This window comes from Sinocyclocheilus rhinocerous, unplaced genomic scaffold, assembly GCF_001515625.1.
Source record: "Sinocyclocheilus rhinocerous isolate Xijiao unplaced genomic scaffold, SAMN03320098_v1.1 scaffold2110, whole genome shotgun sequence".
Lineage (NCBI taxonomy): Eukaryota > Metazoa > Chordata > Actinopteri > Cypriniformes > Cyprinidae > Sinocyclocheilus > Sinocyclocheilus rhinocerous.
The window spans coordinates 208,437-210,186 of record NW_015659947.1 but is presented as its reverse complement, the minus strand read 5'-3'; the positions used below and the strand labels follow the sequence as shown (position 1 = coordinate 210,186).

Below are 1,750 nucleotides of genomic sequence, written 5' to 3'. Positions count from 1 at the left end.
GCAGCTCTGCTTTGTTTACAGCGGTAACCAAGGAAACGCTTTAAGCGCCACCTGCTGGCAGAGAGTGAATCTGCGTCTCGTTCAGCTCGTCTGCTGTTTCTGTTTCATGCAGATATTTTTTATGTATAGTTTCACAAAACTGAAGTCAAACCATTCTGTTTTTGCTTCAAATTTAGAAATTATACAATGTAATTTAGATTAAAAACTGCTCATGTTGCATGTATGCAGCATCTTTGTTTGGATCATGATTAAAATGCAGTGGTTGCCTCTAATTTTAAATGGAAAGAGCACAGACAAAGCCTTATTTTTTTATATGAAGAGATTTATTTTATTTGTGTTATTTATTTGATTTGGGGCTTGTTTTAAAATTTCTATTTAGTTTTGTTATTTACATTTACATTATATTTAAATTTTGTCATTTAGCAGACGCTTTTGTCCAAAGCGACTTACAAATGAGGACAATAGAAGCAATCAAAACCAACAAAAGAGCAATAATATACAAGTGCTATATTAGTATATTATTATAGTGTTATATTTCAATTTCACAAAGAAACGTACAGTATTTTGTCCAAGCAATAATAAAAGGACACATTTAATTTATAATTTGTCTTAAATCTCATTTTGTTAAAAAAAATCGTGAATCGAATGAAATCGTGAGTTGAGTGAATCGTTACATCCCTAATCATAAGTGAATGTTAGAGTTCACCCCAGCAGCGGTCGGGTAGGTCGGCCGCGAGAGGCCCTGCAGAGCCATCTTATTCTGAAAGGCTGTGGCTGAGATGATCTGAGCTGAAGACATGGTGGACATACTCTGCATGACTTTGTCTTTGGCAACCTGGTCCTGTCAGAAGACAACAACATCAGGAACATCATAAATGTATACCCCAATCAAATCTAGGTTGAGTTATTCTTATTAATAACAATAGTTTTGTTGTGTTATTAGCATTAGTAACACTGAATATACAATATAAATTTTTTTTTTTTAAATTATAAAATAATAAAGTAAAATAAAAATACATTTAATTAAATTATATTAAATGCATCACAAAAAAAAACAGCAAAATGCAACAGACTTCTGCGCAGTGATTGAAAGCAACTGCTGAGAGGATTTTATTATCTTATTATTGCTCAAAAAAAGAAGTATATCTATTAAAAATAAATTAATGTAAATATAATAAATATATATTTAACTAAATCTTTAAAAAACAATACAAAATACAACTTCTGCGCAGTGAACTGAATCAGGGAAATGCTCCGTTTTTTGAGATTGTTCGTCTGAGTGAAATGGTTCACAAAAAAAGAGTAATGTGTGATGAAAAATAAAGGCATTTTTATTAAAAAAATTAAAAAATTAAAAAATTTAAAATAAAGAACATACAATAACATTAAACAATTAAAATAAATAACAAAATACTAAATACAATTAGTTAAAATACGTAAGTTTGATTCATTTCCACAAATCATTTCAAACAGCCTATTTCTATTAATCCATTCAAAAAGTCTGATTCAATTATTCATTTATAAATTATGTTGTCTCTAATTGTAAATTGCACCTTTTTAGTTATAAAATACAAATACTGATATAGTTTTATAGTTTCTTTTCTTAGATTATATGACCCAGTTAGTCTATTGTAATTATAATTAGCTTAATTTAAGAACAACAGAAGTAGATGGGAAGTCCTCATTTAGATAAGTGTGTGTGTGCGTGTGTGTGTGTGTGTGTGTGTGTGTGTGTTGAGGGGGGAGGTCT

At 29.8% G+C, this 1,750-nt stretch overlaps 1 protein-coding gene across 1 annotated transcript in view; it reads right to left on the bottom strand.

Annotated features, from left to right (window-relative positions):
* LOC107724646 (transcriptional enhancer factor TEF-3-like) overlaps positions 1-1,750 on the bottom strand; it is a gene marked incomplete at its 3' end in the record, with an annotated part of 32,214 nt that overhangs the window by 941 nt on the left and 29,523 nt on the right. The window contains exon 5 of the mRNA XM_016533649.1: positions 707-841. Within this exon, the coding sequence (XP_016389135.1) occupies positions 707-841 (135 nt within the window). The remainder of the gene's footprint in view (positions 1-706; positions 842-1,750) is intronic.